This window comes from Centruroides sculpturatus, unplaced genomic scaffold (genome assembly GCF_000671375.1).
Source record: "Centruroides sculpturatus isolate CEXI.00-Female unplaced genomic scaffold, Cexi_2.0 scaffold472, whole genome shotgun sequence".
In the NCBI taxonomy this organism is placed as follows: domain Eukaryota; kingdom Metazoa; phylum Arthropoda; class Arachnida; order Scorpiones; family Buthidae; genus Centruroides; species Centruroides sculpturatus.
Genome location: NW_019384645.1, coordinates 7,759 through 31,728, shown reverse-complemented (window position 1 = coordinate 31,728; position 23,970 = coordinate 7,759). Strand labels below are relative to the sequence as shown.

The following is a 23,970-nucleotide window of genomic DNA, read 5'->3' as shown; positions in this document are numbered from 1 at the left end:
CAACACATCCAATCCGGGAAGAAATTGCACACGCATGCTAACAGAATGAAACCTGCAATCGCTAGGCTGGAATTTGAGCCACCGGAGGCAGGAGAAGATAGAATAGATGTACAAAACGCAAATTTGTCACCCCAAACTGTAGCGCAACCGCAGACAGAACCAGTCGACCCCTGGGATGAGATCATCTTCGAAGCATTGCAGCAGAGACAGACAAACACTACAAACACTACCAGAGATGCGGAGGCTGGTCAACCTCAGACCTCGGCGCAACCTGCGCATCACTATGCACTCCGAAGTCAAGGACCAGTGAGTGATTATCCCTGGGTCCTTCCTAAATCATCGGGAATAATTCCGCCGAAAGTGACGATGGTGCGAGACGCGGACGTTTCCGTAACTCAACAGGATGAAAGTCTCCCGCGCTTGCCACCTAACACTCCAATCGGATTATTCACCAATTGTAAATGGTAGCTTCTCTTTCTTGCAAAGAGAGGATATCATCTTCCAAATGGAGAGAGGTCCGTTGTAAATACGCGTGCGCATTTAAACAAATTGTCGCGAAACCGGAACTTTAGTAATGTGAACTCTTTTTGATAGATAATGAAGGTGAATCCTGTAAATTTTTACTCGTACTTGTTGATAACATACGTCGTATGCAAGGTTTCGACGATTGTACCCGCATTGACGAAAGGAATTATATTTCTACCTCAGGGAAATTTTCTCATGACCACGAGTCAATGGACTATGGTTGTAGAGATATCTTTTGAAGAATACGACAATTATCTCCACGATTTACACCGTCACCTGACCTCCTTAACTCCTGTTGTTAGAAAGGGAAAACAGAGGCAGGATGATCCCATGCAACCCCTGTGGTCTTTGGCCGACACCGAACTGACAAACTTACGACAATCTCTCGCCGATTTCAAGATGGAGTATAAAGAACTAAAATCTACGGTTACTATAAGTAATCCTAGCCGAAAGAAACGAGGATTAATTGACGTCGGAGGAAAAATTTTAAAATTTCTCTTTGGAACTGCTACTTCACAAGAAGTTGAAGCAATGAATAGTCGGATAGACAAAATATCTCGAAACCAACAAAAAATAGTGCACGTGTTAGAAGCACAGACAACAGTCATAAACCAAACCCTTCAAGCTGTCAAGGACAACCGGAAGTACATTGACATGATGATTCGTCGACAGAATTATTTAGATAAAGAACTCAAAATTTTCAGTTACACATTCATCGTTAGTACGGCCCTTCGTTATGCAGAAAATGCGGTAATGGAATTTCGAATTGGCATCACCAATTTAAGGCAAGCAGTTGAGATGCTGGAGAACGACCGACTCAGCTCTTATTTCCTGCCAAGGTCACAGTTACTAACAATACTAGAGGAAGTAAACAAACACTTACCCGCAGGGATTTCGCTAATCGAGACGTTAAACGAGGATAACGTCTTCAAATATTACCAGTGGATCACTACCACAGCGGTAGCACTCCCATCAACGCTGAGGATTTTTGCAAAATTTCCGTTAATCACTCCCGAAGGATATTTTGATCTGTATGAAGTCGTAAAGTTTCCCGCATATTTCCCCGTTTCAAGAGCGTTTGCCCACTATCAAGTTGATTACCCTTACATCGCCTTGTCAAGAGATCGACAACTCTATATGCTGTTAGAAGCTCACGACCTACAAAAATGCAAGACCGACTAACACCCATCTGCGCTCCGGAAGTCGCAGTTTGGAAACTCCCATATCAAGCTTGTGAATACGCATTGTTCATGGCTGACGAGCCAACGGTAAACAAACTCTGTAAGAGAAGAGTTTCAGTTTATCCTAAACCGATGTTCCGTCGCATCGACGAAGAGGGAACTTGGATATATTCTACCCCCTCACCTTTAAATTTGGTTATCGAATGCAGTCAAATGGGCAACATCCAGCAACCACCAGTCAAGATGATTAAGCTGAACAACACAGGAATCTTTAAATTGCCTATGACTTGCGTCGGTCACGTACCAGGCGTGCGTCTGACGTCACATTTCCAGTCACGGACTTCTTTTAAAATTGCACTTAGAAACCATTACGTAATTCCAGCAATAACGGATGTTCTCAATCTTACGGAAACGAAGATTTTGCGAGATTACATCCAAGAGAACGCTACCTCGAGCATCCTCCGAACCAATGAACACGATTGGTCATTGGAGTTTTCAGGACGGATATTACGAGATATAAGCCAAGAAATAAACTCCGTTAAAACAGAAATCCTTTCACCAACTCCAGATGTGCCAAACTTTTCATTTTCAACGTGGAATCTGATCCTCGTAATCCCCATCGTTGTTTTATTAACGGTAATTTTAATTGTATGGAAATGTCGCAAACGGTCGGGTTGTCGGAGAAATCAAAGACCGACGATCACGTATCCACCTCTTCCAAGAGAAGAGCAAGTGAACTTAAAACCCGCGGAAATGATTGAATTGATACCGATAGCTATGAAAGCCGGATCATCTTTAAACACTCCCGATGCAATAGAGTCCGAACGAGAAGGATTAACCGTAACAGAACGGGTAGAACCTATGACATTTCCTATCGGATTCGAAACGATTCCCACTCAATTGAGACGGTTATAAAACCGCGAGGAGAAGTCGTACCTCCTAAAACGGTAGCATCTTGTAATATTTTGGTTAGAGAATCGAGACTCAACCAAGACTTTTTCCTTTTATATAGACTTGAAAACAATGGAAGAACACCAAGTTACGACAACACCAACAAGGACCCTTCGTCAAGAGCAAGGCTCGACTAGAAATCCACTTCCAGATCCAGATCCAGCTCTATTAGCCTTACTGGAATGTCCAGTTTGTTACGATTATATGTAACCACCTACCTTTCAATGTCCAGCCGGGCACACGGTATGCTCTCGCTGTAAGGCGCGAGTAAGACAATGCCCTGTCTGTCGTGGAGAGTTAAGAAACTACCGCAATTTAACATTAGAAAAACTTTTGGAAATTATAGCCCTGCCCTGCGCCTACAAAGATAATGGATGTCCGGAAATTCGTCTCTCTAAGGATAGAAAAACCCATGAACAGTTTTGCCCCTTCAGAACGTGTTCTTGTCCCTCTCTGGACGACACCTGCAAATGGGAAGGCGTCTATCAACAGATGGTCCCTCATCTGACAGAAAAACACCCAGGAATAAAACATTTAAACCACAACGCTGTTAAGATGGCCCTCGTAGGGTTGGAAGAAACCCAACCTCTCACTTGGGTGGCCCGCCTTCATTGTTTCCAACGAGATTTTCTGATTCAAGTTATTAAAACGGAAAAAGAAGACGAAAACTCTCCTCTCCATATTATAGTTCGAAATGTAGGAAGTCGCCGGGAATCAGGACTATTTAGAGGAAAAATCGAAGTCCGAGGGCGAGGGAAACTTATGCTATGGGAATCTATAACCCGGAGTGTAACTGGAGACCTGAAATTTTTAATCCGAATGAGAGACTGTATGACACTGAGCATACAAATGTTAGAGCGAATGCTCGAGGACAAAGTTCTGACCGTCATCGTGACGATCTTGCCCTCGTGCACTCGACAAATAGTCGAGACGTCTGAACCAGACACAGAAGGGAGAACACAGCTCGAAGAAGAAAGAGAGGAGAATCCACTCGCGGAAATTTCTCAGTAAACCTAAAGGCAGCGCGAGACGAGAATGTATCTTTTTGGAAAAAAAATAAATAAAACGCAAATGTTTTAAGGAACTAGGACGCACTGCTGGACACTAAACCTGTTTCCTTTTGTGTTAACAGAAAAGGCCATGGCAGAGTCATCGGGATGGTGGGACTCTGAGGAAACAGATTTTGACTGCGCTCTCTCTCTCTTCCAACGGTCAGGGGAGGAAAGACGAATGGTGAGCCCTACACCTGTTCGACACGCCGTTCAGCGAATTTTAAATTCTCCTGACGCAAGGTATCCAGAACTGCTCATCCTGCCCCAGGAAATGGACGTTCCGTCGGACCTGCAGCGAGAGGTCGAGGAGGCGGTGACCTTCGCAGCTGAGAGAGCTCAGAGCCTGCAGGAAACGACACCCTCGTCTCTACCCGGACCAGATATTAGGGACCGTGAAGGATTTAGATCTTCGAGTTCCGTAACAGATAGAGCTTTTTCACCTCAAGTCCGCCAAGGAAGAGGGCGAGGTCGAGAATTATGGGAAAGATCACAAAGGATTTCGCAGGAACAGGAACAACGGTATCGTGCGGCGGGAAGAGCGAGAAGCCGACACCCGCCACGCCATTAGACAAAACAGGGAACCCGTTTGTCAGGAGGACACTCCAAAAAAACAAAAAAAAAAAAAAAAAGAGATTGAGAAAAATGCGTTAAACTGGGACAAAATATTATTATAGCCTATATGTTTTATACCTTAAATTCAATTTTGTAATCCATTTTTCATTTTATTTTTTTTCTTATGTTATATCTGCTATTAAATTTTTTTGACTTATACAAATTTGTTTTATTTGACAACCAATTCGTATACTTAATCGACGGGAAGGAAAGGCTTAGAAAACGTGCGAAAAAAAAAGAACATTTTCGAATGGTCATAAAAATTAAATTGTAGCAAAAAAAAAAAAAACAATTGAAGTTTTCTTCGATCAAATGATCTGTTGAAAAAGAAAACATTTCGATGTAACGCGAGATCAAACACACGTGAAAGAATAACAAAATTGTAAATCATTGTTGATATTATGTCACTTCTGTAAAGACNTGAGGAAACACGCATACTTATCCTTTTTTAATCCCATTCCCGATAACCCGGCATTTTCACAAACTCGGCCACCCTTCGGTCCACATTAGGCCGAGTTTTCGAGGCTCTACTGTATAAACAGTGTAAATTATTCTAGCTATGATCGCCTTGTTCATAATTTTAGTTCTTTTAGGTAGATAGAGCCAGTTTTCTGTCCATTGTTCGATAGAATTGTTTATTTTTGATTCCATTTCAAACATATTTATTTCTCTGGCATCTCTTCGATACCATATACCGAACATTTTGGTTGTGTGTACTGTTTCAATTGCCACTTGGTCATTTGAAATGTTTCCGATAATGTTTAAGAGTTTACATTTATTTTCATTTATTGACATTCCAGTAAACCGGCTAAAGTTCTTTAGTTTTAACAAGACTTTTTCAAGGCTGAATCTGTAGCCTATAAGAAAATTTATGTCATCTGCATGTGCCAATAATTTGATTTTATCGTTCATACCAGAGATATGAATGGGTTCAATCATATCATTGTAAATTATGCTTTTTAGTAAAGCTTCTATATAAAACACAAACAAGACCATCGAACTGGGACAACCCTGTCTCACTCCTGCGTAGCAAATTATGTCTTGAGATTTCTTATTGTTAATGGTGACGCATGTTTTCAGCATATGATATAATCTTTGGATAAACCATAATTCTTTCTTGTTGAAACCAAATTTGTCTAGGATTTGCCAAAGTTTTTCCCTATTAACTGTGTCAAAAGCCTTTTTAACATCAACTGATAATATGGAGAGAGGGTTTCTTTTTTCTTTATAGATATCTGCGAGGTTTGCCGATTGGGGAGAAAGTGTCGCGACAGTCGAGCGGTCAACACCGTCACGTGGGCGCGGAGGAACTCACAGAGACAGGTTTTCCCATTTAATAACATCAAAAATAGTTTCTTACGAAAACTTTGAAACGTCAGGATCCCGGTTGCAGCGATTATATAATAGTCCAACAAGGTAATGTCCTTTGATCTCAGGCTTCCGATCTTGGGCGTCCTCATATGGGTTGATGGTCACTTGTCGACCCTGGTAAGCGTTTCTGGATTTCCTTCGCCGGCTGTCGCCCTCATATGGTGGTTGCTATCTGAGGCACGTAAATCCTTTCTTAACTTCCTAGTGCTGCACACACGACCAAAGGGGGGAGTCACTAACTAGACATCCAAGCACCAAGGATCAAGAACGTCACATCCTTTTTTCGCACAGTTTTTATGTTTTTTCTGGATCCCAGATCGAACATTCCTATAGGTCGATGTCCTACTGCCCCCGTTCTCTAATTGGTCTCCCCTCCTCATTACGGATTGTAACGGGATCGGAGCCCAGATTGCGGGGTGAGTCACCCCCGACTGACAATTTGATTCCTATCGAAGATGTTCGATCTAAGTACTCAAATTGATCTATTGTTTCTTTCTGAGAAATTCGTTTTTTCTCAGAAATTTATACAGATATGACGTTATATAGGCATAATATATTCACTTTGTGTTTGATGGTTTCTTTTTATAATATAAAATAATAGTTATTATTATAAAATTCTTTTTATTTCATACGAAATTAAAATATTTTCTGTGCTTGGATTTCAACCCACTTCCGGAGCCTCACATATCTTCTAATATTTGAATGAAAGTAGTATTATTTTGAATGGTTTTTCTTTTTATGCCTGCAGTCTGTGTATTCGTTATAATATCTTTAAAGAGTGCTTCGATTCTTTTTGCAATTATTACGCTATAAATTTTGTAGTCAGTGTTTAGAATGGTTATAGGTCTAAAATCAGTTAACTCTTTCCCTAAGCTATTTTTCTTGTGTATAAGTATCATTTTACCCTGGCTAAATAGATTAATGAAGTCATTCAAGTTAAATATTACCTGTAGCTTATCACTTAAACTTTCCTCAAAGAATTTATAAAATTCCGCTGGTAGAAAATCTCTGCCTGGAGACTTACATATATTTAAATCGTGGATAGCGTTCTTAATTTCTTTAGTAATTTTTTTGTTAATTATATCGGCTTCTTTTTTTTATAGGAGTAATCCATTGAAGGATGTCATCCTTTGCTGAATTATTAGAAATTGGATTACTAAATAGATCTGAATAGAAATTGTGAAATCTTTTTATTATTTCTTCTGAGTCCGTAAATTCAATTCCATTACGTATAATTTTGTCGATCTCAATACTCTCCTTTGATTTGTTTTTCTTCTCAAAAACTACTCTCTCTGCTTCTCGTTTAATCTTGTATTTATTCACTATATATCGTATGTAATTTTCTTTGCATTTCTTGTCAAGTTCCTCAGTAATCTGTTTTTCTATCATTTTTATCTCCTGTTGTTTATTGTCGATTATTTTGTTTGTTAAGTCCCTCTGTAGTCTTTTGATTTTATTAAGTCTTGTTTTTTTGATTTTCTTCCATGTTTCATTAATAATATTTTGGCATTCTTGTTTTAGTACAGTCCATTTGTCCTATGTGATATCGTTCTTGAAAGCCTCTAGCTTATTAATGATTTTATTTTGGAATTCAGAGTTATCTAATATTTCTTTTGTTAGTTTGACTTTATCTCTTCTTTTTCTATTAGATCCTATGCAAATCTCTAGTTCAATCATCTCATGATCAGAATGTTTTCTTTTGTCCACTGTTAATTCGTATTTTACTTGATTTTTAATATTACCTATTATTTCGTTGATATAGAATCGATCTAGCGTTTCACAAACACCTTATCCCTCCCAAGTGTATCCTGGACCATTTGGATATGCTTTTCTGTAGATGTCTATTAAGTTATAATCTTCCAGGAGATTTTGTAGTATTTGGCATGAGCCGTCTGGATGCAAGGGTTTGTTTTTATCTATTGTATTTAAAACACAATTGAAGTCTCTGCTAACATTAAATCACGCCCTCCGCAGAGATAATTGGGCATTTTATTAAACATTTCTCTTCTTTGTGACGCTTGAGTCGGTGCATATATATTTATTATCTTAATACTATGTCAATATCTTCTTTTCATACAATAATGCCACTCTTTGGTTTTTCATTTCCATTATTTGTTATTATTCTCCAGTTATTGTAGCGTACTATTTTGTTATTTATGGTATGTGGTCATTGTATAGTTATAATATCAATATCTAGTTCGTCTGCAGTTTTAATCAGTAATGAGCCAGCCGCTTTGCTACGCTAAATGTTAATTTGCAATATCCTTATGTTGTTTCTTTCATTTTGCATATGCTGTGTTGTTGATGTTGATTGGGTGTTATCTATTGTATCATTATAGGCCATAATCAGTTCTTCTTATTGTTGCTTCTTTTATTTTCTTGGGGATCGGACAGTCGGGTGAAACGCTCCGTGGTTGGTTGGTTGTTTTTTTACTATTCAGTAATTCTTTGTTATTGTAGTGGCAATTTATACAACACGGTGGTTCATGTAGTCTGTTGCATTCTGAGAATTTGTGTTCTTTGCCACAATGGCTACAGTGTTGATTTTTAATACAGGCAACCCCCGTATAACATGGCACTTCTATAGCACGGATTCACTCTAACACGGTTCGAGAATTGGTACCACCCCCTTATAACACGGTACTGTTATAGCACGGATTCACTCTGACACAGTTCTAGAATTGGGTAAAACCCTCGTACAACATGAAATGTAATAAATTTTTACATACTTAAGTACTAATAATTCACGAAAATAATAATTTTCGTGAACTATTAGTACTTAAGTGTGTAAATTTTCTTTTCTTGCCTTCTGTCCATACACATGGTCCTTCTCGAAACTTGTTTCAATATTGCTTGATCTCGATGCTTCTGCTTCTGATGTTGCCAGATGATTTTCCCTTATTCCATACTTGCTTTATTCTTCATAAGTGCTTAGCACCATATGAGGAAGCTTATAAAGATATTTTAACTAGAAGCAAGCAATCTAAAATTAGATTCATTTTGCAAAAGATAAAGCATGGATCTGAAGATAATGCAGAAAAATGCTCAGAGAATAAGGATAACTTTCCGTTTTCTTTTTGGCAAGTTATCCTTGGTTAATAGTGCTTTTAGTGATAATGAAGAAAACATTATTTAATTTATATTAATATGTATCACTTAAGAGAATTTTAATAAAGATATTTATTTTAATTATGAAAATATAATAGCATGTTTTTTAATNCCTCAGGGAAAGTCATAAAACAGTTGGGTGCTAATGACTTTGTGAAAGGGAAAAAGTTCTACACTTAGAAACTTCGAAAGAAGGGATTTGGCCTGTACTGTCCACGGGCCGCATAAACATTGATAAGGGGCCGTATGTGGCCCGCGGTCCACAGGTTGTGCACCCCTGTTTTTTGTTACTTCCACCCGCATCATTTTTGATGAATCAATAATTAATCATCATTTACATTTTGTTGTAATTTTTGTTCCATTTATAGTATCATGTCTAATCTATTTGCTATTTAGAATTCAATTAAAATGAGGTTTTTACAGCTGAAAAGATCATTTTAATCATATATCCTACTTATACTTTTTGGTATATTCAAATTCCTAACACAAACGTGATGAATCCATAATTCATCTTATTCTTCACTATATGATGGCCACATTAAAATACAGTATAGGCATCATTAGGAGGCTATATACAGTATAGGCATATACTGTATATAGCCTCCTAATAGTGGACATCTTTAAATAGCAGACTAACTTCTCAGTCCTGATGGTGTCTGCTGTTCAGAGATTATACTATATTTCTTTATTCTGATGAACCGAATATACTCAAGGTTTCTGAAAATTCTTATTCCAAGCAGTAAAATGAAATTGATTTTACAGATGTTCATTAGCCTATGAATAATTAATTTAAACAAACAAAATTATTGATAAAAACAAAACATTGTAATAATGTGTGTGTGTGTGTGTGTGTGTGTGTGTGTGTGTGTTTTGCTACTATAAAGAATGGTATTAAAGATTGAGAACTAATTTAATATTTCTTAAACATATTAAACTTTAGTAGTGAAATGTTATATAGATTGTTATAAATGCAAAAACATGTTAAGAGTAAAATTTAAATTTCTGATTAAATTGAAGTACAGGTAACCCCCATAAAACACAGTACTTCTATAGCATGGATTCACTCTAACACGGTTCAAGAATTGGGAACATCCCTGTATAACATGGTGCTTTTATAGCATGGATTCACTCTAACATGGTTCAAGAATTGGATAAAACCCCATACAACATAAAATGTAATAACTTTTCACATACTTAAGTACTAATAGTTCACGAAAATTATTATTTTTGTGAACTATTAATACTTAAGTATGTAAATTTTCTTTTCTGCCTTCTGTCGATATATGTAATCCTTCTCGAAACTTGTTTCAGTGTTGCCAGATTGACAATTCTGATTTTGTGTTACCAGAGGTTTTCCCTTATTCCATACTTTCTTTATTCTTCACAAGTGCTTAGCACCATACAAAGAAATTTATAAAGATCTTTTAACTAAAGGCAAGAAATCTAAAATAGCATATTTTTTCAAAAGGTAGAGCATGGATCTGAAGATAATGCAGAAAAATGCTCAGAGGATAAGGATATCTTGCCAAAAAGAAAACGCCCTCAGTTAATAGTGCTTAGTGATGACAAAGGAAACATTGTTTAATTTATATTAATATGTATCACTTAAGAAAATTTTAATAAAGATATTTATTTTAATTATGAAAATATAATAGCATGTTTTTTAATTTTTGGAACCTAACCCTCCTTTTTGTACTAGTTCTTTGTTTCGCATAACATGGCAATTTTTTGGAACGTAACTACCGTGTTGTACAGGGTTACCTGTACAATTTTTTGCCATGTGGTCTGTACACAACATTGGTAACACCTCAGTATAGGAATAAAGTCATCAACTTTTATTGTCGTCCAATTAATTGATATGTGTTTTTCCCGTATAAATATATTTATCTTGTGTGGTACTGTCAGCACTACGTGGCTACAGTTCTCGGTTAGTTTCCCTCTTGTGATTACTATACTGACTCTACACTCTTCTTTGAAACTGTCTATCCATGTCCCATATTTCATTTTGGTTGTACAGTATATGCACGAAGTAATGTTTTTTGTCTGATAGTGATTGCGGCACATTGAGAAGAATTATCCTCGGTCTTCGCCCTTCTGATCTTTTGCATTTTATCTTATGTTGTAGGCTTGGAATTTCTTTGATTGCTTTTTCTAGTTTTTCAGTTTCTCCACGGTTCCCCACTCTTATGCAAACTCCGTTGTTTTTTATTTCTCTCATTGTTTTAATTTTTATTTTTTTATTTGTGTGGTTCGATATGTTTTATTATTTCTTCAATAATTTTTGTCCTGTTCATTTCTGTTTCGTCTTCTTGTTATATTGGATATAATATAACAGTGTGGGATCCTCCTGTGCCTTCTTTGTTGATCTTTTGGTCCAGGGACCATTGTATATTTTTTGTGGTTGTACTAGGTTTAACATTTCTTTGTGCAATTTCGCTGTATGTTGGTTTAATTAATTACTCCTTCTTGTTTTGTTCCTTTACTTCTCATTTCTTTAACAATTGCATGCATCTCATGTAAGTAACCATACATTCTTGTCACATGTTCTCTGATTTTTATTCGGTGATTTTGTTTTATATTGATATTTGTATGTACGGAGTATAATTCCAAAACTGTTTCAAGTAAAGTAATCGCTTCTCTTATTAATTTATTTTCTGTATTTTCTTGTTCTCTATGTGAGCCGCCGGGGAGGTTGGAAAAACCTCTCCGATATGGCCACAGGTCAGTGACCTACTTTCTTGTCAATGATGGCTTTTACGTTCTGTTACGCTTTATGCGAGTGGAGGAGAGTCAGAGGGGTCGACGATAAGACGATGTACAGTCGAGTAAAAAACCCCATTCTAAACAAAACAAGAGTTTATTTTACTGACTAACAAAATAAAATTTACACAAAAATCTTTCAACTTCACGGATGAGAGAGAGAGAGAGAGTTCACAATAATATTTCATACCTCTGAGATAATATCGGATGGATACTTCGGACTTAAAATTCTGAAAGGCGGTGCGAGGTGTGGCACAAGGTGGAGGAGGTCTGCGATGGGGAAGACTTCGATGTCCGACTTCGTCGTTGTTTGTTTGATTGGCGACTCCCCCGAGAGTGGAAGAAGGACGCCTTTTATACTTTTTTGTGATGGGAAAATTAGTCAGGTGACCGATTGTTATAGCAGGTGCGGGGTTAAAGGTGGTCCCATGCTGCAATAAATCATCGAAGTTGGACTTTAACCGTAAACATTAAGTCTTGTAGCAGACGAATGCTATTGTTAGACGGTCGAATGTTTACATTAAAGGGGAGAATTGTAAGTTGATACTTGATATTTTTATATAAGTGAGATAGTTGATTTCATTTTTCTGACGAGGGGGTTTTTCACAGTAAGGTGATAAATTTATTTAAAATATGTTAAAGTTGTTTAAAATATAGAAGAAAGGAAAAAATTGGGTTGCACACGGGTCAGATCTCACATCTATTTTGCCCGGAGTCTTGTTGTTGTACCTCAATGTCCTCCTCTAAAGGTGTTAGAGTAACTATCGGTTCTAAGCTTGACATATCCATCTCCATTGCCTTTATAAACTTTACTAATATCCGATCACTATAACTGATAACTTAACTTTCTTAAAAAACTATAATTTGTGTCCTTATTCCCACTAAGAATATTGTGATTTAAATGGAAAGTAGCACAAAACCTTAGCAATGATGTACCAAAACTACTTAACTTATGTAGGAAATTAACTTATATTAAANCCGATCACTATAACTGATAACTTAACTTTCTTAAAAAACTATAATTTGTGTCCTTATTCCCACTAAGAATATTGTGATTTAAATGGAAAGTAGCACAAAACCTTAGCAATGATGTACCAAAACTACTTAACTTATGTAGGAAATTAACTTATATTAAATAATTAAAAATAATTAATTAATACTAATTAAATATAAATTCATTCTAGTGGCAAATTGCACACAAAAACCATTGAAACGTTTGAGTGATCCCCAAAATAATCAATTTAATGAGTGTCAAAAATAAGCCCCACCCTTAAGCTACCCCACCCCTCTATTCAAAATTAAATAAGCAGCTAAACCAGAGGTGGCCAACAATTTTTGCCCTAGGGCCGAATTGGAAAAAAACTTTTTTCACGGGCCGAACCAGATACTGCTCTAAAAAGATTTTGAGGTGGTGCGAGATCTCAATTTAGTGTCACCCCGTAGAAACTAATTTGTATATAGAGATTACAGATACATTTTTCACATTATCATGCATCATCAACATTCTACGCTGTGCTTAAGACATTTATAATGAAGCATTAAATCTAAACGCACAGTGAATTGGTGACCTTTTTCTTTAGGTGTCAGAATTTTTCATCGAGATATTCGGTCTAGGGTAGCTAATATTGAAAAATTAATCGCGGGCCGCATAAATTTATCAGACGGGCAGGATCCAGCCCGCGGGCCGTATGTTGGCCACCCCTGAACTAAACTAAAACTAACCAAGGACCGTTAAGAAACGACCGGCCGTTACAAATACGTTGAAAGAAAGGACCGTTAAAAAACCGTTAAGAAAAAGTCGTTAAAGAACCGTTATAAAACGTTAAGTTTAAAATTACCCATTGTAATAACTCCTTAAATTATGAACCAAACTTTGCCAAAATTACAAAAAAGCAGAATATGTTACCCTTAACTATACCCCCAAATCTGCCCCTTCAAATTAAACCCCCACTCACTAAACCCATTTAAAATTTTGAATTTAAAGCCCCCTAACTTCCCTCCTAACCAACCTAGCCAAAAATTTTAAGTGTCATACGAACCCCTTAAAAAGTTCTATACAACGGTGTCTCTGATTCCTATATACTGTATATCCAAACATTTCAATTCGAAAAAGGAGCACAATACCACAGAGCTTATCCAGACAAGTCTTAGATAGATCCTGTGAGCTGCCACCTACTTCCACCGAAATTGACAACAACGTGCTAAGTCTCTTATTACTCTATAAACAAAAACTCTTTTCTTTAACCATTTGTTAATAGAGTCATAAAACAATTAAACGTTATAACAGTTATTATAAGTTTTATTTTAGATTTAACTCCACTGCTGGCAGATCAGTCGCTTATACTGTATTTGATTTTTTTTGATTCACTATTTTGATATAGTTTGGTAACGATTCACGACCAATACGCTTTATGCAGGGTGTGGTCAACAACAATGTCCAATGAAGTTAAGTAGAACACAATGTGGATAACATCTTTTAACAAATTACTTTATATATCCTTTATTTCTCGATAAATTACAATAAAAGAGAGAAAATTAAAATAAATATGACATTTTAGCCCGGAAAAGCCGACAGTCTCCTCATCAGTCTAACAGTCCTTGTCTGATCTACTTTTTCTGAAAATTAACATTAGAGTAAAACGTAGTAATTTATAGTAAAACGGGTCTTCTCTAATATTCATAGTAGTTATTAAATTGAAATTCGAACTTTACAAAGTATTATTTAGTTCAGAAACATTAAAAATACATCATCAAGTAGGAGAATAACACAAAACTTTATTTTTTTACTATAATACAATTTACAAAATTTAAAGTTTGTATATCGTAATATTACAAAATAACTAGATCGAAACAAACACAGTCAACTAATTTACTTAAATTCAGTTCATTATACAACTGTCAATTCGCTCTTATCATACTTTCATCTAATTACACCTAAAATATAAAAAAAATCCAACAAATTAATTTGCTAATAAAGGGACTACTTGATAATTGAACTTTGAATTCTTCTTTCACTTTGTTTTACGTAAAATAGCACTAAATCGGTAGACATGTATAAATAACACGCTTATAAACACTAAAAAACATAAATGTTTCGTAATTAGGAATAGATAATTATATGCACAAATAAATAAGTAAGTATAGAATACAAACCTTCATTTATATTCGAGGATTATATCCAAAAATCAGTTCTTGTAAATTGTCAAAAATAAATTATTTTTCAACTTTTCTTTCTATAAAGTAGTAGTAGTATAGGAATGATGCATTCTGGGGTATAAAAATTAATTAGTATTAATTAGTATATAAATTTAATATTAAAAACTTTTTTAGTATATAAATTTAACATTAAAAAATTTTTTTTGAATTATATTGAAATAAAGACCGATACAGTATAGATTATATTTAATTTGTATAAGAATTTAATAAACAAAACGATAACACAAGTTTTAAAAAAAAAAATTCGAAACTCGAGCACCCCCTTGTATTACAACTTTTTTTTCGAATTATATCAAAATAAAGACGATACAGTGTAGATTATATTTAATTTGTATAAGAATTTAATAATACAAAACGATAATACAACGTTTTTTTTTAAAAAAAATTCGAAAAACTTGCATCTTGTAATACAAATTCGTACTTTGAAATAACTCCTGTGAACCCCGCGCTACTTTCTTTGTTTTGAAATTCCCGCCATTCTCAGTTCTAACACAGAACATGGAAGTGTATTTTTTTTATCTGAAGATAATATACGATTTAAGTTTTTAAAAACGATTTGTTCTTAAAGAAAAATATGATTTGGTGTTAGTGTTTAACGAAGATGCGATTGATATAGGTAATATATTTTTAAAAAATATCGGACCGCGTTTTTTAATTAATTTCGTTAATTTTACTGATCTCCGTAGATAATATATGACTGGTTGGTAGTTTTTAAAGAAAATATGATTGGTTTTTATAATATATTTCTTAACAGAATTATTGGGGAGAAATCTTTCACCCTAAAACAGTCCCCTGAAGTAAGTTGTGGGACTGCTTTCTTTAAATAATTACCCAAAAGCGGCCCTGAAGTGAACTGCATTCCATCATCTATTCAATATTTTTTGTTCATAGACTTATTTCTGATTTGTAGATGATAAAAAAAATCTTTCTCTACTACACCCCTGAAACAGTCCCCTGAAGTTAAGCTGTGGAACTGCATTCTTTAATTAATCTACCGAAAGCTCCTCCGCTGCACTCCATCATCTGTTCATAGACTTATTTCTGATTTGTAGATAATAAAAAAATCTTTCTCTACTACAACCTCAAAACAGTCCCCTGAAGTTAAGCTCTGGGCTGCATTCTTTAATTAATCTACCGAAAGCACCTCCGCTGCATTCAATATTTCTGTTCAGAGACTTCTTTTTGTACCGACATCTCGTCACACACAGAACGTAAGTTTTTTTCTTTATCAACGATTTAGAAATATTGCGATAATACAANTGCGAATGGCTGAAAAAAGTACCCGCCCAAATGGACTTGCTCCACCCGCAAGGTGCCGCACGTTTCTTACCCTTCCGGTTTACTTTTCCGCAACGGAATAATTCTCGTCCTCCTTCTGCTCTTAGTAGGTTGCCACGCCGTCCGCAGTTCGTTTAGTTTCGCCAAATGCCGTGGTGTAGCAATTCCTCTTTTACTCTCTCTTCCGAGAATGCCGTTGCCTCGAAATAATTGTACTGGCATCCCGAGCAGCGCACTGTTGACATTCTCGTCAAATTAAAGTTTCAGTCAAATTAAAGTTTCAGTACAGCAATACTGTAAACGAAATTTTACGTGTGATGCCTTTTATAGACACGCTCGCGCTTACCAGCCATTCACGAAGTGAGAAATTTCCGTGCTAAACATCTACCAATCACAGAGTTTCAGATAATTCGGACCTAAAAGATCAACCATTCCCTTAGGGCTTTCCATACATGACGTCCACATTGGAAAGGAAGGAGAGCGTTATGACAAGTCGGACAAAGGGGGGGGGATTGAGCATTAGTGGACATCCGTTTTATTTCATTAAATTTTATACAGTTTATACATTTTAGGTTACGGAAACTTGAGCAAACTGGGAGCAATATTGTTTAATTAAAATGCCTCAATGTCCTTTTTCTTACTAAAATATAAATTTTCGTCTATAATTTCGTATCTTTTATTATCAGGACTTATTATAATAGTCCAGTATAATAAGTCCTTATAATAGAAGATACGAAACTATAGACGAAAATTTATATTTTAGTGGGAGCAATATTATTCGCGCAACACAATTCAAAATTACACAAGAAGCCTTCCTTTCAAAACCGGCCTACAAACTACTTAGTAATCGTGGGGAGGGTTAATAAAGACTCGCAAACAACATGGAGAAAATGATACATTCTCTGGGTTGTTTTCGGATATCTGGTTTTAAAAAGAAATTCAGCCAAATATCCGACCATGTGTGCTTCTTTCCGGAATGTTTCAGCGAATCTCATGCTTTTAAACGATTTAAAAACCGTTTAAACTTTCAAATTATAAATAAAATTAATTTTTAAATATATATTTGTGTGTGGGATGACGGGACATTTTGCTTTTAATATATATACAGATAAAACTAATTTAAAATAATAATATAAAAACTAAAACTGCGTGTATTCTAAAATGTCTCTTTTGTCGCATCACTAGTATATCTCAAAGGACGTGACAAGGTATAAATTTTAAACGTTTCTCGTCATAGCTGTAGGAATGTAAATATAGTAAACTCACGTGTTAGCCAGGTTTGAATCGTTACAAAACTTTGAAGCTATCCATAAATGACGTCCACACTGGGAGGGAGGGAGGAGGGGTTGAACTTCAATGGACGTCTGTTTTATTTCATTAAATTTTATACAGTTTATGCATTTTATTAGTCATAAAGTGATAAAGGTATTGAGGAAGGTTGAGTTTTGTTGGACGTCCGAAGAGGAGAGGGGGTTACGGAATTTTAATCTCTTAGAAGAATAGAATTTAAAAATAATACAGAAAAACGTAAATAAAACTTAAACCGTTTTTATTTTGTAGCTGTTCATTTTCTTCTTAAATTCTACGCTGTAATATTTTGAATATTAACATTTAAGTCTTCTCCCATTTTCGAAAATTCTAGAATTTATTCTGAACGTAATATTGTTATCTTCCTCCGCCACCCTTTACTAAAAATTTGCTTTTTTATGTTAAACTAATATGAAATAGTATGACATTTGATTGCTATTAACCCTGATTAACAGTTTTAGTAAATATTACAAATTGAATATAGTGTTTGTATACTTTTAACGTAATTATTAACTAAATTTTATTAATATTTATTAAAACACACTCCAATAGTTTCCCATCTACTCAGATTCTTAATGTTTAAATTTAACAAAAACGTTGGCTTAGTAAAAATTTTGTGCTGCAGATCTACAAACGTTTTATTAGCCTATATATTTTTTAGAAAAGCATTCTTTATCTTAAAAATTCTAACCAAATGCATAGTTGCAGAACAAAATTATTGTTATCATGTTATCATGTATGCTATTGTTGTTTATAGACTTAAAAGGGCTCAGCAAGAATCCCGATCTAAAATGCATTTGGTGTAATGGTGTGTAATACTTCCTGGATCCCAGTGTGAAACTCCCCCTCCGGAAAAACCGAACTGTCCAAGCAAAAGACAAAATTGCTTTGTCTCGGCCAGACATTAGGCTTACATGACAATTGTGGTTATATATTCGAAAGATCCCTAAGATATATCAAAAATTGCTAAATTTCTTTTCTGCTACTGCCCCAATTAAACGTTTAAATTATGTATTAGTTTATTACTTTGGTTTCCGTTCTGAGATTTGGCCCAAAAAGCGGTTGCCGAAATAATACTTGCTATCCTAGAAATTAGCTCTCTTTTTACAGTAACTTTCCACAAAAGTTTTAAGGCTTCGATATCCGCTGAAATAAATTTTAATAGTTAATTGTTTTTAGGACTTATTTGAACGTGGGCTCGGATAGTTCCGTTCTAGTGTCAATTATGTGGTTTTATAAATGAAAAATTACAAGTTGTGAAAGTGCAAGTCAATATATGGATATTATATATATATACCCGTGTAATTGGTAAGTGTCATCTCGAGTTTTTTTCGTAACTACTAAAATGCTATTGGACGGCTTTTTTAATATTTTGTCTCTAAAAACGCATATTTTAAAATGCTAGATCCCCCATCATGCTACTGTCGATATTACGGACGTCGCCATCTTTTTTTTCTCTGTCCGTTGTTCGCAATGTCTACGAACGATCGCTATTAACGAACGCACTGTACTCTATCACGTGACTCAAGGTATAGTTGTCCGGAAATACGTCAGAGCTGTAGTCACGTGACCACCTGGCTCCGTCGTCACCGCTCACGTGACTGGATGACGTTAACCGAGGTCACGTGACACGAATTGTAAGCGTCCGCCGTCCAACGTGCTACTCCGCGATGTGAACAAGGTTAAGCAATGGCGGCCTCCACCGTGCACAGTCGGTAAGTAATCCGATGCGTTTTCGCTTATAGCTCTTAATATACGCGTCTCCCCCAAATAATTCTAATTGTTTAGGACACGTCTATTAGAGAGGTGTCTAAAGAGAGCAAAATTATAAAAAACGGGCCCATTCAGTAAATATCAACTATTACCTTTTTTCTTTTCATTATATCATCAATGAGGTTACTAATATCGCGAGTATAGAGAAACAAACTGTGATAATATATTTCTTAACGGAATTATTTTGGGAGAAATCTTTCACCCTAAAACAGTCCCCTGAAGTAAGTTGTGGGACTGCTTTCTTTAAATAATTACCCAAAAGCGGCCCTGAAGTGAACTGCATTCCATCATCTATTCAATATTTTTTGTTCATAGACTTATTTCTGATTTGTAGATGATAAAAAAAATCTTTCTCTACTACACCCCTGAAACAGTCCCCTGAAGTTAAGCTGTGGAACTGCATTCTTTAATTAATCTACCGAAAGCTCCTCCGCTGCACTCCATCATCTGTTCATAGACTTATTTCTGATTTGTAGATAATAAAAAAATCTTTCTCTACTACAACCTCAAAACAGTCCCCTGAAGTTAAGCTCTGGGCTGCATTCTTTAATTAATCTACCGAAAGCACCTCCGCTGCATTCAATATTTCTGTTCAGAGACTTCTTTTTGTACCGACATCTCGTCACACACAGAACGTAAGTTTTTTTCTTTATCAACGATTTAGAAATATTGCGATAATACAATTAATTACTAGATTTAAAAACAATGGACTCTTCTAGCTATTTTTTATTTCTTTAAAATCGATGTTACAGATTTTAATTTTCTTCTTCATCGAATTTATTTAATTTTTCCATTATATCATCAACAATGTTACTAATATCTTGAGGTATGTAGACAAACAAACTGTGAGAGTTTTCAGAGATATATTTATGATCTAGTTTCTGATATTTAATAATATAACACCAGAAAAAATAGTATTTAAAATCGTGAATAAAATCTTCGTTCAGTATTTGATAACGAGAAACCAAATCCCAGTGGAGAAAATCTTGTAATTCCCGCAGAGTATCCGTTTTTAATCGCTGATATTTTAAAACTATTCTCATATTTAATTTATCAATATATTTCTTAATAAAATTATCAGAGAGAAGTTGAAATTTTGCTATTTTATCCCAATTAAGATAGTCCGAAAACTTATCCATGAATTCTTCGTTTAATAATTGGTGTTCTGAAATTATATTCCATTTCGCGTGTTTAATATGTTTTTCGATAAATGTAGTAGTAAATATATAATTTTTCCATATTAGTTCCCAGTTTAAATAATCCGCAAATTCGGAAATGAAGTCTTGGCTTAAATCGGTTTTTTGGCTTATAATCTCCCATTTAATATAGTTTTTAAAACGTCTGATATTATTCTCGTTCATCGGTAAACTCGAGAATTTCTCCCATTCCAGTGGTGTAATGTGTTTGAATTCTATAAAAAAAACTCAGTATTAGGATAGTTTTATTTATATATATATATATATATAAATATGGTTACAAAGTACAATTACAGTTAGAACAACCACATTTTATAAAATTATTATTACATAACACCATCGTTATTTGGTTAGTCAATACAAAAAATTTACAATAGTATTTCTGATTCCGAGGTAATTTAAATAATCCAGCTTTATTTACTATAAAAAGTGCAACAACCAAAGTTTCATGTTTACCTTATCACCTCCAAACATGGTCCATATCACAGGTTCAACTAAATAGTCTTTCCTTTTATCACTAGGAAGATTATCTTTTTTAAATTCATCGGTCCATACTCTGTGCATATCGTAATACAATATGTCTTCGTCCCTCTTGATGATCTTCTGACGGTATTGAGGACCAGGAGGTTTCCAATCTGTCCATTCCGTGCATCTTTTTATGTATCGCTCGGGAAAATTGGAATAGTCTTTCAATAATTTAGATGCACATAACAATAATCTCGTTAGTTTCATTACTCGACTGCCAAGCTTTCGATTTCAAAACAATATACAAACGAAATGAACCGACAACACGGATTTTAAACTAAAAATAAGCGGCCATTTTGAAATCGCTACATGTTGCCAAATAATTAAAAACTATTCTAGCAATTTGAGTTCAAAATTATAGTAATTATAGGCGCGTTCAGTAAATAAATTTGGGTGATGGCCGAGTGGTTCTATCGATCTGAGGAGGCCGAGATCGAATCTGGACGGGTCGGAAAAATCTCACGAATTTTTTGATGGGAAGTCTGTCTGGATGTGGCGTGCCCCGTTCTTCACTATCGGGCCGAACGCATAATGGGCTTGTTTAACGCACTTTCATCTAGCCGTTATTTGGGAAACTAAATGTCAACCTCAAAAGGAATCACGGACGAGAGAACATCTGAATCGTTCTCTTTGTTTGGAAGTAAGACAGTTTTCCATGTTTCGGCAATAGTCCGTCTAATTATACGCATGCTACAAAGTTTCTACAAAGTAAGCATGATTGCGAACTTTTAAATCACGTTTTAGATGAAGATATTATGGTGTTCGAAATAACCTTTCAGACTGAAATTGTTTAGTTTTGAAATAAAGTCGACCTGTGTTTGCAGTCAGTACGAAAAGTACACATTGGGGCAAGACTCCATCTTGCCCAATGTTGGCCACGAATTCTGCTGCTAGCTAGAGGCACCGCAATATAGTGCAGCAAACTAGCTTTAAATTCGTTGTCATCGATAATTCTATATCATTTTTTGAATATATAAAATAATAAGTTTAAAAATGATCTTTTTATAGAAAATGAAACATTCCACTTTTAAATCATATCTAACTGTAATAAATTTATACAGTACAGTATATACTGTATTACTTTATTATTTGTTTTAATGTTTTATTTTATTTGTGAAAACATTTTTTTAATTTAAATACTATTTTAGCAAGAAATAAAATGTGAAATTAAAATCGAAATAAAATTTTTTTTCCACGAAAAAATATTGTCTATTTACAAAAGAACGAAACCGAGATTTTGCGTAGTGACTCTTCTGCAAACTTACCAGTAAGTTCAAACTTTTTTTAAATTTAGTTTTAAATTTGTTTTAATCATTTTAAATTCGTTTATATTTATTTATTCGGAAAATAATAATAAATGTAGTCGCTGTGATAAATAGGCACACTGTTCTTGCGCTAATATTGAAGAAAACGATAGTTTAACCATTTTAATTTGTCCTTCTATATAAAAATAGAACACATTAACACTCCAAAACCTTTAAACATGCAGTAGTTATCAATTTAATAATAAACAAACGTTTCCGACCGTACTTTCGGTCTTCATCAGGTTTAAAAACCAGTTAGATTCGAATCTGTGCAAGCGTAGAACAATGATTATGAAATTATTTGAAAAATGGAACAGCACTAACAGATTTTAAAAGAATACAGTTATGCATTTGCATTGACATGGCGACGGAATGGCATATGTAATACATACAATTATATAAATATATATAAATAAATACACCAAATGAGGGTGTGGTCTTTAACTGCTGGAGTGGACGTCGCCCGTTACCTCATAGCAGTACTTCCAAGCGTGCGACACATTGACCGCATCATTAGCCTTAATGCAATTGGTGCGTAACCCGGCTTTGTAAATCTCCAGTGACTCCAGATTTCGCAGGTGTTCCACCTGGTGAGAAAGTTTGATCAGTTTGGCCTCATGTAGGTGAGCTCTTATGCAGGGTTCAGTGGCATATGTTGATAGGGTGGTGGTGTGCCGTTTATTAACGATGTCATATTTGTGTTCCTGCAATCTTTTATTCAAAGAGCGTTTTGTGGACCCAATATAAACTAATTCCCTTTGAAACCTGTTGTCCCATAGAGGGACCATGTAAACACCCGGTGCTTGCTTTTTATTGATCTTGTCTTTGCCACTGCGGAGTAGCCCATATACAGTGCAAGGCCTGTTGTATGCAATCTTAGTATTAGTATGGGCGGCAATCTCCCTGTAAACTGAGTTGAGGTGGTGATTGTACTCAACTACTGCACGAGACTGTGTGCTATTTACGTTGTGTGTTTCGTGGGCCGCTGCTTGTATGTTAGAAGTGTCGCGTGCGGCTATTCGTGATACGTATGCACGGGCAAGGTCGTATATCAGGTTCTTTCTATATCCATGCTGTACTGCTATGTTCTGAATGCGTTTCAACTCCGCCTCTTTGTCCTCAGATCTAGTGTGGTGTGTAAAAGCCCGCTTTGTTAGGGCACTGAATGCCGAGATCTTATATGAGTATGGGTCTGCCGAGTTGGCCAGGATGAACAATGGCCTATAGTATGATTTATAATGTACTTTTGTTACCACCCTAGTGCCATCAAGTTGTAGGTGGATATCGAGGAAATGCGCCGCCGTATTGCTCTTCTGATCCAATTTGATGGTGAGTCTGTACGGATTGTCATTCATTGCACTTAAGAAATTGTTTATGTTCGGTTCCGCTTTCCATAGAATAAAGATGTCATCTACATACCTCTTGTATATGAGAATGTTGGAAACGAATCGCAGTATGATCTTTCCTTTAAGCTGCCTTATCACCAACTCGCATAAATCCCCTAAGAGCGGGCTGCCCATAGGTACACCACGCTTTTGTAAGTAAGTATTATTGTTAAAGCGGAAAAAGGAGGTGTAACATAGAATGTGCGCCAGCTCTAAAACGTGTTTACGATGAACAGTAGCACCGAGCTCACTAAGAAATAAATCCCTAATCGCACAGAAGCATGTATTTTGATTGAGGGATATAGGAATACAAAGTCAAGGACAGTGATGCAAGCATCCTCCGTTATGGTAAGAGGTCGCAAGGTATCTATTAAATCAGTGGAGTTTTTGATTATCCACGGATAATTGCTCAAGCTGTCATATAT

At 35.5% G+C, this 23,970-nt stretch overlaps 2 protein-coding genes across 2 annotated transcripts; one reads left to right on the top strand and one right to left on the bottom strand.

Moving 5' to 3' along the window:
* Positions 1–2,867: 2,867 nt before the first annotated feature.
* On the top strand, positions 2,868–3,824 carry LOC111626153 (E3 ubiquitin-protein ligase Siah1-like; the record flags this gene model as incomplete). Its single annotated transcript, XM_023369451.1, has 1 exon — positions 2,868–3,824. A coding segment is annotated over one exon (801 nt), but the record flags the coding sequence as incomplete, so codon positions are not given.
* An 18,776-nt stretch (positions 3,825–22,600) lies between these two features.
* On the bottom strand, positions 22,601–23,680 carry LOC111626179. The gene has a single exon (XM_023369490.1). The coding sequence runs from the start codon at positions 23,678–23,680 to the stop codon at positions 22,601–22,603; it is 1,080 nt and encodes a 359-aa protein (XP_023225258.1).
* Between the last annotated feature and the right edge of the window lie 290 nt (positions 23,681–23,970).